The sequence below is a fragment of the Biomphalaria glabrata genome, chromosome 1, assembly GCF_947242115.1.
Source record: "Biomphalaria glabrata chromosome 1, xgBioGlab47.1, whole genome shotgun sequence".
Classification (NCBI taxonomy): domain Eukaryota; kingdom Metazoa; phylum Mollusca; class Gastropoda; family Planorbidae; genus Biomphalaria; species Biomphalaria glabrata.
The window spans coordinates 23,435,603-23,448,834 of NC_074711.1; the positions used below are offsets into that span (position 1 = coordinate 23,435,603).

The window sequence follows — 13,232 nt, forward strand, 5'->3', positions numbered from 1 at the left end:
TAGAAATAAGACGTTCATCTGTTTATTGAAGGCCTAAGTGATCTAACAGAAAGGCGACGGAGAAATGTGATGTTCAATATAAAAACACGCTTTTGAAACATTCTGAAAATACACCATATAATGGCTACATCAGAATAAAGTTGATCATATTAATGCAGAGTGCACTTTAATGCTAATTTGGTTTTCAATATCAGGTGAAAATTTCAAAAGACTTTTATTTTAACAAAGCTTATTATTTCAACTTACTCTGTCTGTCTGTCTGGCCGTCTGTCTGTGTGGTAAATAGTTTTTACACGTTATTTCTCCCATATCCATTCTTCTGATCAAGTTGAAACTTTGCACAATTATTCATTGACATAGACAAGACATGGATTAATGAAAAAAAAATCGAACAATAAGTCGATAAATTACTGGTAATTAATTAATCTGTTTGATACCAACAAGCGAAATTAATCCTTCAGTATTCACAGATTTGTTAGGTTAATAATAATAATAATAATAATAATAATAATAATAATAATCTTTATTATCCGTAAGGTTCATCCCCTTAGATGTTATTTCTCCCATACCGATTTTCGTATCAAGTTGAAACTAATTTGTATCAAAACATGAATCCTTTAAATAATTAACCAATTAGTCAATTGATTATTGAACGTATGCCAAAGGCAGTCTTTTTTTGATGAGCTAAAAGGTGGTCGACGTAACGGAGGCACCCCACGGCAACGCTTCAAAGACCAGCTTAGGCGTCAACTTTCCTTCATAGAAGAGAGCACCTGGTTGCATGCGACCTCAGAACGAGACAGCTGGAGGTCACTCACGAAGGCCGCGGGATACACATTTGAGACCAAAAGAAAATCTGCTGCCGAGGACAAACGCAGACGGCGAAAAGAAAATCTAAATCGACTACCTGCGGACAATGGTTATGCTTGCCCTGGATGTGGCAAATTATGTAGGTCACAGCTGGGACTGCGCAGCCACGGGAAGTACTGCATTCCTCACTAATCTTCAGACTCAAAGACAAGCCTTATTATTGATTATTAATTAGTTTCGAATAAGGGAAATAACTTCTACCTTATTAAAAGATATAGTTGTAAGTGAGGAGTTCTTTCCCTTAGATAAGCTTTTTTTTTTTTAATATTTCGCTAATTTAAAAATAAAATTCCTTAAAAGTAATCGAGAATGAAGAGAAAGTGATATAGAGAAATATGGATGTGATGTAATGGAACGTAATGAAAAAAGTGAGATAAATAAAGAAAAAAAGATTAGTGTGATATTGAAATAAGATGACAAAAGAAACGATATCCAGGATGATTAACTGCTCAAAAAAATAATAATTACAAAATTAATTTGTACTACAAGCGGAAAGAGTTTAGAAAATTGCTACTGCAGTGCTACAAATGGAACAAAATATTTTATACTTTCGAAAAAACATTACTTCGGTGTCATATCACCGGATACTCCAAGAAGCAATTATTTATGAACCAAAAAAAAAGGAAAAATGTTTATCGCTACAATAAATTTTAATTTGTTTTAAATTTTAAAAAAGGGAGAGATTTTTTTTTTCTTTCAGTCCACCTGACCAGCAAGACTGATCGACACCTTTGATTTGACTGTATCTACATGCAGTCCACCTGACCAGCAAGACTGATATATATCTAGCTCAAATGATCGTCATGACAACTGGTATTCCTGGCGACATAGTGAGAAAATGCTTCAAATCAAGAAATGTTGACATTAAGTTTTCAATAGTACGACACCCGTTGCGGCCTCTGGTATTTTCGTTGTTAATTTACATCAATATTTCTACATGTAAGTCTGGTGATACTGTAAGCAAGGCTTTGGTGGTGGGGGGGGGGGGGAATTCATGTGAAGTCAATACAAATTCACTTTAAAAAAACTGAATACTTTTAATACCCTGAACTCGAATCACAAAATACATAAGCACACACAATACTTCAACTATGACGCTACGACGCAAATTAAACAGAATCAAAGGTCAAACAAATATATTGTCAAAATAAAACTCCATTTTAATACACTGTCATCCGCATATTAGCAAGGAATATTCAAGACGTGTTTTTATTTTGATTGTCAAAAGTAATAATGTTTCAAAGGGATGGCAGCGAGCAGGGTATGAACCCTGCACCGTCGAGATAATCAGTCCAGCACGCTAACCGCACGACCACGCATTGCTGTTAACTTAATAACAAACTGGTTACATATCTTGATCTAGTTTATATCATTCTAAACTAGACCTAGAAATTCTAGATCTAGAATCCCTAATGATTTTAATTAGAATATAAATATATATCTAGTTTGAAAATCTAGATATACAGTAAAAAATCTAGATCTAAATTAAAAAATCTAGATAATATCTAAATCTAGCTATTATATCTTTTTAAAATACGAGTCAGATAACGAGGTTTAATAAACATTACTATACCTAGTTGATTTACCATTTCTTTTAAAGAATTCATTTTATATGACGTCAAAGGAAAAAAAATCCACTTCTTCACACTTTATAGTTAATGAAATATAAGTCAGTATAGAGATTTTGATTTAACATTTATATGCTATTTACATTAAAAAAAAAAACAGAACAACATACTATTGATAATGTGTTTTTGCAACGTTTAAGCATGAAAGTAATATAAGTTGGAAGAGCAAACAAACATTCTTTGCATTGATTTGTTTTGCACAAAAACATCCGGAACAATATAGTATAGATACTTAAAACTATTGAGATGTTACGGGAGGAACATTAAAGGATAAATCAGATTTTCAATTGCTTTTAGAGTTATTCTTTTTTTATATATATATATATATAAACGTGACGGACAGACAAAACGCAAAAAAATAAGCGTCTTTTATTCTGATGGAGGCACTAAACAAAAAATAAATATAATCTGATTATTTTAAAAATTTTGAGGGAACTGATTTAGCATCATGTCTTGCCACTGCTTGTCACGCTACTGTACGAAGTCGGTGCATAAAAGTCCATTTAAAAAAATGTTCGTGATATTTACATACAAAGTGCATTCTTAGTCTTTATAAACAAACATAAATGTTTTCTTTTAATTTTAGCAGCTTGTTGACCAGAAAAAACATCTTTAATATTTATATTTGTTGTGACCATTTCTTGTACATTTTATAAATATATTTGACTTAGTGATACTGAAAATACACAGAATATCGTCCTTTTTCGTTAGCATATTGTAACATTATCTCCCTTACATTTATGTATTGTTTTAGAATTGGTGTATTTTTTTGAAAAAATCGCTTGCATAATTAATTTTATAAATTTAACGGTTTGCTTTAAGAAAACCAAAAGTAGCCGTTGCACCTAAACTTTTTAAGCTGCATCGCATGGTGAAATAATATTTGTCATTTCTTTTCTAGTTTTCGAGATCTGAGTGTGACAGACGGACAGACGGACATTTTGCACAAACCTAATAACGGCTTTTCCTCTTACGGGACGGTAAAAAAGTAGTTCCCCTTTCAGAATTTGCGGTCTACAGGGCTGATGATGTAAAGGTAATTTGTTTCTATGGCCTACGGTTAACAAAGGTGTCAAGTGGCCAGAACAACTACCAACTGCCTTTACTTTTTGCCATCTAATGTCAGAGGCACCCTAAGGATCCCGAAATTAAAAATCACAGTCTTCACCTGGATTTGAACCCAGGAACCTCAAGTTCGGAAGCCTGACTTTACAACTTATCGACCGCACCTCCACACTTGCTATATAAAATCCCCTCCATGAAGATTTAAAAACTGTCTAATAAGCAAGTCAAAACCATCGCCATCCGAAGGCAAGCTAAATGTATATGTCATTTCAGTGCGACTATAGTCTGTCAAACGTATTAAAGAACTAACTAAACTTCTGAAAGAAATGCATAAAGAATGATTAATTTGTAAAAATAATTTTAAAAAGGAAACTTCAATACTTACAGGGTCATGATTAGGATCCAATGCTTCCACCAACATTTTCAGATGTCCTCTAGTCACTAGTTTATGTTGAACGTGAGCACTGTGGCACATAAGCGTCAGAACCCTTGCGCTCATTATCTGTAGACAGTGGTGGGTACAGTGCCTCTGCCTGACACTGGGTGTGCACTTGTGTCTGGTACCGATAATCCGTTTGTGCATGGTGATATTATTGTGCAGGCAGGACACGATCTGGCTGGGGTCCAGCGACAAGAGAATCTCCAATGGAGTCCTGACCACGGGGGCTCCAGCCCTGGACGGGTCGTCCTCTTCGGCACCGGCGGCGGGGTGCTGCTGGTGCTCGTGGGATGGCTGGCTCGAGCGTCTCTTGTGAAGGGATGATATTCTGTTGAGCGTTGAGGAACACGTCACTGAGGTAGTAGCTGAAGCGGAAGGAGCGGAGACGCCGCTGGTGGTGACAGGGAAGGACCCGGGGGCGCTGGGGGACGTGGTGGAAGAGGAAGTCGTGTTAGCGTGTGAGAATCCCCGGGAAGTAGTCATGAAGGCGGCGGAAGTGGAAGAGTCGTCGGAGCTGCTTAGCCAACTGCACAGACCCGTATGCGGGTGAGCGTGGCTTTGAAATTTGGCCGTATGTTGATCCCGCCCAACACTGGCACCTTTGGAGACCCCGTGACAGTTTCTACCCAGAATAAACTCTTGTCCTACATCCGAAAAGGAGGACGGGTCCGTGTCCGCCTTGCAAGCGGTTGAACCGAACTCGTAATTCTTATTGACTATACAGATATCCATGATTCTGTTGACAGTAGAGAGAGCCGTGAAATGCAGGCTCTGTTTGCCCCTCATCAGCTCCAAGGCAGCTTGTAAAAGCTTGGAAAATTCCAGAAATATGGAATGTTTAACTTCGATCGCTGTGACCTCATTAAGTTGCTGATAACAGGTCTGAGGACAAGGGGAAAAAAAGAAAAAAAAAGCATTAAAGGAAGAAAATAAGAATCAGTTCTTTACACACGCTAAACAACTTGACAGGCCATTTTGAAGCTCAAACAAAACTGAACAAACTTTTTATGAGAGAAGGGCTTAGAGGACATGAATTAAAAAGAAACGACGGGCACACATCTACACAAGCAAACAAATTAATACACACAAAAACACACACAAATATCCACACACTAGAATGCATCATAGACACAAAAACACTTTCTTGTATGCCCCCCCCCCCACACACACACTATCTTCTCTTGGATAGAGTTATTGTTCTCTTTCATACACACGCACACTCACACACACTTATACCCACTCACACACATACAGATGACAGTTGCTGTTCAGACAAAGCAATCTGTCCCCAGGGGCCAGCAATGAGCACGAAAAGTGTACACCCACCAAGCATTCTCAGTCTGTCTCATCGCTTGATTAAGTCTCTAAAGCTTCTATTAAAATCACGTCTTTGGATTGCCGTCCAGTCTATTACTAGACTACTGGCTAAGAATAAATATCTAGGGAGTTCGTTAGAATGAAGAGACTCGGAACATAAACCTGGCAGAAATTTAACAGCCTCACTGTCAGAAAATTTTAATTTAATATACTTTTATAAAGCCTTAATTCATGTTCCAACATCTGACTTGACACTCTTGAAATTTTAAACTTAGCGTACATAGATATGTACATAGATATGAAGAGAAAGAAAACTTAGAGAAAACAAGGTTACAAAGACAGTTTGTGTGAAACACAAACTCAAAATCTGCCCCCGAAGTGGTCCGCCTAGAGTCTTCACCAGGATTCGAACACGGGACTTTCAGTTCCAAGTGCTATAGCCTTCAGCCACATCATCTCCATATATTCATTTAGCGTACACTTATATTTTTTAAAATAATATTTTTTAACCTTATCCATACATTCAAATTTAATAACATGTCACATTGTAATAAAAAGAAACTAAAAAAGATTTATTCTTCTAACAAAATTAGATAAATTGGCAACACGAACACAAAAAATATTGACCTAATTTACAGATGACAACAAGATTTTACCCAGACAGCGCCGCTTTTCTTACATCATTCTACAAGACTTTACATTAATGCTCTCTCTCTACAACTAACATTACATTAATGCTCTCTCTCTACAACTAACATTACATTAATGCTCTCTCTCTACAACTAACATTACATTAATGCTCTCTCTCTACAACTAACATTACATTAATGCTCTCTCTCTCTACAACTAACATTACATTAATGCTCTCTCTCTACAACTAACATTACATTAATGCTCTCTCTCTACAACTAACATTACATTAATGCTCTCTCTCTCTACAACTAACATTACATTAATGCTCTCTCTCTACAACTAACATTACATTAATGCTCTCTCTCTACAACTAACATTACATTAATGCTCTCTCTCTCTACAACTAACATTACATTAATGCTCTCTCTCTACAACTAACATTACATTAATGCTCTCTCTCTACAACTAACATTACATTAATGCTCTCTCTCTACAACTAACATTACATTAATGCTCTCTCTTTACAACTAACATTACATTAATGCTCTCTCCCTACAACTAACATTACATTAATGCTCTCTCTCTACAACTAACATTACATTAATGCTCTCTCTCTACAACTAACATTACATTAATGCTCTCTCTCTACAACTAACATTACATTAATGCTCTCTCTCTACAACTAACATTACATTAATGCTCTCTCTCTCTACAACTAACATTACATTAATGCTCTCTCTCTACAACTAACATTACATTAATGCTCTCTCTCTACAACTAACATTACATTAATGCTCTCTCTCTACAACTAACAATACATACTCCTTTCCCATATCACTTAGGAATCACACACACACACACACATACACACACACACTCCATTTGACTCCATTATATCAACAAGACGTATTGAAACAACACTCCTATGATGTCAGAGTTCTTAATAGTGGTTGCCAATGCCAGGTTGCCTAAAGTAGCAGAACGCTATTTTAGTTTGTTGTCTTAATAAAATAAATAATAAAATCAGAAGAAAATGTTGAACCGCCTCTTGTTATAGAGCATTGGTTCAATGTCTTACAATATTATAATAAAATATTCTGCAACATTCGTAAGAATAAGCTGATCATCCTACGTGACGCTAGTATAGTGTTGGCCAAGCAAAGGGTTTACAATATGGAGTCTATTTGTTGAAGCGTATTGGTGCTGTGTGTGTGTGTGTGTTTGTAAATAGGACATTAGTTTATTATAAGTCAATGACGAACCTGCACCAACTGGTTAAAAAGCTCATTAATGGACTTTTCCACCACCGGGGCCTCCAGCTGTTCAATGACAGGCAAAAGATTTCGCATGTAGGACAACAGGCTGTCCAGCATGGTGGGCACACACTCCCAGTTGGCCGCCAACTTGACCAGTATATGAAGTGACCTCTCCGCCTCATCACTTGCAGACCTCTCTGGAAAGAAACAAAGAAAAAAAGGAATCTCGTTATGAACGTTGTAAACATAGATCAAATAATGTCTGTGTGTGTGTGTGGAGGCAGCTCAAGAGAAAGTAAACAAATAATGTGTGTGTGTGTGTGGAGGCAGCTCAAGAGAAAGTAAACAAATAATGTGTGTGTGTGTGTGTGTGTGGAGGCAGCTCAAGAGAAAGTAAACAAATAATGTGTGTGTGTGTGTGTGGAGGCAGCTCAAGAGAAAGTAAACAAATAATGTGTGTGTGTGTGTGTGTGGAGGCAGCTCAAGAGAAAGTAAACAAATAATGTGTGTGTGTGTGTGTGGAGGCAGGTCAAGAGAAAGTAAAAAAAAAATAATGTCTCTAAAATGCATGCATGTGTATCTGAGACTGTGATGGAAATCAATAAAATAATTTAAGAACAAACAATAACAAAAATATATTAGACATATTTTTGAAAATATTGTAAAAAAATTAATCTAAAGTACACTTAAAATAAAATATTAGCACTGGAAAGAATTCTTTCTTTTTGTCCCTAGACACACGCACACAAAGAAACAGAACGAGAGTAACACGCGGAAAGGGTGGACGTTTGACCGTTCGACGTAAGATAGAAGGATAGACTCTAGAAAAGCTTTAGCGAAAACTTATGGAAAGAACTTCTTCAAACGAACATTTTGAATCGATCTTAGAGCCAGAAATACTAACGATTTAGCAGAGTTTTAGTCCCAGATTTAAAAAACCTTCAGGATAGAAGATTTGAGAGTAATGTATCAATAATACATAAAACACTGAACCATAATCTTCAAATACAAAAAATAAATAAAATAAAATAATCAGAAAGACACAAAAATAAATGCACATTCCTCGTTCTCTATGCTTTGTACAAGTGCTCCTTGTTCCCTAGTGCTATTAGAGCATGGAATGGGTTGCATGAGCCAGCCAGGAAAACCAATGACTTGGCAGAATTTAAATCATTGGTTAACATGCTTGACTAGATGCATGACACGTAGGACGTAATCATATTCTTTTTTGAAGTAAAGAATGTACATATTTTATAAGATAAGATAAGACTAGATAAACATATGAATAGGTAAGATGTGGTTATCTTCTCTTTTGAAGGAACGCCTGTAATTTATAAAGTGAATTGAAACAAAAATGGTTGCAATATTTACAATTATTGTTAATTACTGTATTTGTGATATAATACTTCAAAGAATAAGAAGCAAAATAAACAAGTTACGACTTTGTAAAATGTAGGTCATTTCTATATGATAGCAGCTCAGTAAAGAATGACTTAATATGATGATTAGAAATAGGCAATAATCTATCCAATACATTTATTTCTACTGGACACTTCTGATATTTGAAATATTAACCGTATATGTTTTAAAGCTAAATTATTATATTATATTATAATTATTGCACGTAGGTCACATCTAAATCTGCTAGAACACGTGAAATAAAAAACTTCGCTTTGATTGTGAAAATCCATTTACTTCGCATTTTTCGTACACCGCTTATATTATTATTTTTATGTTTCTTATTTCTTGTTGGTTTGGATTTTCCCAAGGGACCACTTCTACTCATCCAATGTTCATAAAGTTTTGCATACAATCTCGTGCTCGATGGCAATACATGAATCAATACAAAAAGTAAATGAGCCAATTAGATTGAATTTATTTTGTTCGTGTAATATAGGAAAATGTACGGATATGGATAAGATGTGTGTATAGAATTAGGCAATTGGAATTAAAAGATAAAGAAAACGTTGTACTGGATTGGAGAATTATCATTGTTCTAATCACCATTTTCACAAATGATTTTTCCTTAATTTAAGCATTTTAAAAAAATATATATCCGCACAACAGATTATCATTATAACAAATAATTATATTTCTCTGCTGAAATTCACGTCATTTTGTTTTCTGTTGCTACAACTCTGATATTGATTCTCAATTAAGACTGCTAAACACTACTGTACACTATTGTTGCATACTGAAAGCCTTATTTGTTAAAATCGATTGGAATACAATGATAGCATTGTTAATGACTAAAAACATATTTAAAATGTCGGGCTTGGGTTATATTTAGGCGACATCAGGTGCAGACCGTTCAAATGCATTCCAGACTGCAGATCGAATTGTTCAGGTACTTTTAAAGCGATGGACAGTGTGTACCTTGGAACACCTGGTTAGGAGTGATAGAGCATAAAACTGGATAAGAAGGCATGTGTCTGTCATGCATTGAGCAAACGAGATGTGCTCTTGAAGAGATTATACAACAACTACATGAGTATTGGGCTAATAATAAACTCAACCTTTTATTTTTTTGTTCCTTGATGACTTGGTTGTAGCAGTAGACAGGGTTTTTTGTGACGGTACGCACCGGTACGGCGTACCGGCACCTTTTTGAAAAAATTAATACTTTTCTTGTATTTTATCGTATATTATTAATTTTTAGTATTTAAAGTTAGGCAATCCAATACTGAGTACCGGCAACTAATCACTGAGTAAAAAAAAGTAAAGTTCCCCTTTCAGACCTTGTGGTCTATAGGACAGATGATGTAAAGGTCATCTGATTCTGTGGCCTACGGTTAACGAGGGTGTCATGTGGTCAGCACAACGACCAACCGCCATTCCTTTTCCCCAACTAATGACAGGTACCCATTAGAGCTGGGTTGACTCAGAGGTGCCCAAGGATCCCGAAATAATAATCCTAGTCTTCACCAGGATTCGAACCCGGGACCATCGGTTCAGAAGCCAAGCGCTTTACCGCTCAGCCACGTGCCTCATAATCACTGAGTACCGGCACCTATTTTGTTTTACAAAAAAAAAAAAGCACTGGCAGTAGGTATACACAATCCTCTAGTCCTACCCTACTGGGGGATTTAGACAAGTGCTGACACGGACTTTGAGTAGTAGCTGATAGGTTAGTCCCAATTAAAACAAACAAACAAAAATACTTGTGGAGTCTTGTTAGACATTTACTTAGTATAGAGACGCACCATAGTTGACGAAAGTGTCCCATGTAATGACGTCACGGTGTAGTGGGTTCTAGATAATTTATGTTATTATTAGTAAGTTGGTTTTAGAACTTCAAGGGAATAACTTCGTATTACGGGAAGAGACTCGACTGTGGCGTATTCAGTATTAACCTTCATTCAAGCATATAACTGTCTGGACTTAGTCTTTTAACCTTGTTACATAGCAGTTTAAACGCATCTAATACACAGGTACAAGAAACCCAGACATCTTCCGAGTAATGTGTCGAAGTCAGACAGCCATCAACAACTACAAGATCAAGGCCTATCACAGTCTACAGCCACCAACAACTACAAGATCAAGGCCTATCACAGTCTACAGCCATCAACAACTACAGGATCTAGGCCTATCACAGTCTACAGCCCCCAACAACTACAAGATCAAGGCCTATCATAGTCTACAGCCATCAACAACTACAAGATCAAGGCCTATCACAGTCTACAGCCATCAACAACTACAAGATCAAGGCCTATCACAGTCTACATCCATCAACAACTACAAGATCAAGGCCTATCACAGTCTACAGCCCCCAACAACTACAAGATCAAGGCCTATCATAGTCTACAGCCATCAACAACTACAAGATCAAGGCCTATCGCAGTCTACAGCCATCAACAACTACAAGATCAAGGCCTATCACAGTCTACAGCCACCAACAACTACAAGATCAAGGCCTATCACAGTCTACAGCCATCAACAACTACAAGATCAAGGCCTATCACAGTCTACAGCCATCAACAACTACAAGATCAAGGCCTATCACAGTCTACAGCCACCAACAACTACAAGATCAAGGCCTATCACAGTCTACAGCTTTTTAAATATTTATTTTTATTAAATCGATAACACGAGATAATTTTATAAAAGTATTGTTATAGCCTCTCCTAGAATACACAAATATCTGCACATTCAGTTCGATGAAGCCTTCAAGATGAAATTCTTGGTTTAGATGGGAGGATGTGACAACACTTATCATAGACATGCGCCTCAGCCACGCCAGGAAGAGACGACACACCTCGTGGGTTTAGCATTGCACAGAGTTGAAAAACAAACAAACAGCTTCATACAACGATGTAAAACCAATAATATTCACTGTGAAATGACTTGGGTTTCTAGTAGTCACTGTGAAATGACTTGGATTTCTAGTAGTCTCTGTGAAATGACTTGGGTTTCTAGTAGTCACTGTGAAATGACTTAGGTTTTTAAGATTTAAAGGCAAAAAACAAAGAAGATTTTCTATAAATAAAAAAAAAGAATTAGGGAAACAAAGGTATACTCTACGAAATGTCTTCATCTATTGACGTCCGATGCGGACGTGACTGTCTAACATCTCTCTACTTGACAATGGCGTGTCGGAAATCTCTTCCGTTCAGAATCTGATGTAGACGTCTTGACGTCTTGTCATTTAGACACCTCTCCCACCGGCACCACAGCGGCACCTCCCCACCGACACCTCGTGGAACAACAAAATAAACTTGACGTTTCATTTGGAAGATGCAAGTTTTTTTGTTTGTTTTTTTTTGTTTACAATGAAAGCAAGAGATAGAGAGATAGAGAGAGAGAGAGAGAGAGATAGAGAGAGAGAGAGAGAGAGATAGAGAGAGAGAGAGAAAGAGAGAGAGCGCAAGATTACAAACCAAATGAACCAGACATCTATGACCCTGTTCTGGATGGCTTCAGTGGTTCTAACACTACCAAGAGTTCATTTCTCCTCTGTAGATTGGACGTTGTTGTTGTTATTGTTTTGAAATGTCTATGCAATAAAACCATTTCTTTAGACATGCGCATTAACGTTTAGATCTGAATGTGACATCAAATAAAGTCACTTCTGACTCAGTGTTTACTCTACCATGAGAACCTATAAAGTGACCTCTAACGTCTGCATTGAGTTCAACCTGTCTGGAACTTATATTTCAACACGGAGGTGCACTTCAAATAATTCACTTTCTGTTGTTCCATTTAATTTCCCTCAATTACCAACACCATCTCCCCCTCCCCCCATCTCGTTGTCTGATAAGTCTATTACGTCATTTCAGTTGATGTCATTCATGACATTTGTTATTGTATTAACATAGACCTACGTTTTATAGAACGCTTTGACTCAGACCTACGTTTTATTGAAGGTTCTATAGAATGTATCGACTTAGACATACGTTTTATGGAACGCTTTGACTCAGACCTATGTTTTATAGGATGAATTGACTCAGACCTATGTTTTGAGGAATGTTTTCACGACATCAAATATATTGTTAACCGACATCTTTCACTTTTATAGCCAGTCATAGTTTGAATTTGTTGGTCTTATACTTCTTGCACTTCCATTGTCCTTTTTTTTGTTCTATTCACTTTTAATGTTTCATTATGTCTGTTTTTATGTTTATATTTGTAAAAAATATTATTATTAAGTAGGAAAGAATAAACAGAATACCATTAAATTGAAAGAGAGGGAGAGAGAGAGAGATTGAGAGAAAGAGAGAGCGAGAGAGTGAGAGAGAGAGAGAGAGGGAGATGGAGAGACAGAGAGAGAGACTTATTGAAAGCGAATATATTATCGTGAAGAATAATTTTTTTTCGTTTATTTTTCTTTTTGTCGCGTCTTAGGATCCGTTACGGGTAGCACAATTGGTGGTCAAAAACTCAAAGTGAAGGCACTAGTGCAAAAAGGTGATGAAGTCACATTTGAGCGAAAATTCAGTTGGTGACAAATTTATACCCTGACAAATTTAGTCACCAAAACGCGCACTTTCTAACAAGACATTATTGATGTTCATAGCAATGTCATTG

General features: G+C 36.5%; 1 protein-coding gene across 1 annotated transcript in view; it reads right to left on the reverse strand.

Moving 5' to 3' along the window:
- Positions 1–13,232, reverse strand: part of LOC106080104 (uncharacterized) — a 345,965-nt gene that overhangs the window by 136,988 nt on the left and 195,745 nt on the right. The window contains exons 4-5 of the mRNA XM_056028968.1: positions 7,215–7,405; positions 3,949–4,884 (exon numbers count right to left, since the gene is read on the reverse strand). Of these exons, the coding sequence (XP_055884943.1) occupies positions 3,949–4,884; positions 7,215–7,405 (1,127 nt within the window). The remainder of the gene's footprint in view (positions 1–3,948; positions 4,885–7,214; positions 7,406–13,232) is intronic.